Raw genomic sequence first — 845 nt, forward strand, 5'->3', positions numbered from 1 at the left:
AAGAGCCGGACGGCCGCCGTCAAGGCCAATGAGTTGCTCATGCTCCCCAATGTAACTGTTTGCAGGCTGCGCGACCCCAGTGACGTGGTGGACGCCTTCAACGTGGATCCTTTGTACCTGAAGCACGACCAGCAGGGCTCAGCCCCCGACTACAGGGTAAGCGGCGAAAGTACCAGTCAGGTACCTGGTGCGCGACGCCCACCCTCCTCACCGTGCTCATGCCTTTGTTTGCAGCACTGGCAGATCCCCCTCGGTCGCCGCTTCCGCGCGCTCAAGCTGTGGTTCGTGCTGCGGCTGTACGGCGTCGCCAACCTGCAGGCGCACATTCGCAAGCAGGTGGCGCTGGCCAAGGAGTTCGAGCAGATGGTGCGCGCCGACGACCGCTTCGAGGTGGTGGCCGAGGTCGTCTGCGGCCTCGTCTGCTTCAGGCTGAAGGTGAGTGCCCTGCCCTTGAGGTACCTCGGGGTCCCGACCCCGTCCCCCACCCGCGCGCTCACCGTCGTCGTCTGTGTCCCACAGGGCGCGAGCAACGAGCCCTCCGAGGCCCTCCTCAAGAAGATCAACGGGCACGGCAAGATCCACCTGGTCCCCTCCAAGGTTCGGGACGTGTACTTCCTCCGTCTTGCCGTGTGCTCGCGGTACACCAACTCGGACGACATCCGCCAATCCTGGGACGAGGTGCGGACGCAGGCCGACGAAGTGCTGGCCGGCAAGTAGAGGCCAAGCTACGCCTCGCCGCGCCTCTCCGCTCTCACGCATCGCTAAGTCTTTCTCGCAGCGCCTAGGGAGCGCGTGGCTCGCAGCCTACCCCCGTGTCAAGTGTAAATATAATTTAACCCCCCCCC

The 845-nt window shown here is 64.5% G+C and overlaps 1 protein-coding gene across 1 annotated transcript; it reads left to right on the forward strand.

Annotated features, from left to right (window-relative positions):
* Positions 1–234: 234 nt before the first annotated feature.
* Positions 235–839, forward strand: LOC113215761 (aromatic-L-amino-acid decarboxylase-like; the record flags this gene model as incomplete). The annotated part of the gene is given in 2 exon segments (XM_052276765.1): positions 235–435; positions 520–839. Coding segments are annotated over 2 exon segments (399 nt in total), but the record flags the coding sequence as incomplete, so codon positions are not given.
* Between the last annotated feature and the right edge of the window lie 6 nt (positions 840–845).

Source organism: Frankliniella occidentalis, unplaced genomic scaffold (genome assembly GCF_000697945.3).
Source record: "Frankliniella occidentalis isolate FOCC.00 unplaced genomic scaffold, Focc_3.1 Scaffold4330, whole genome shotgun sequence".
Taxonomy (NCBI): Eukaryota; Metazoa; Arthropoda; class Insecta; order Thysanoptera; family Thripidae; genus Frankliniella; species Frankliniella occidentalis.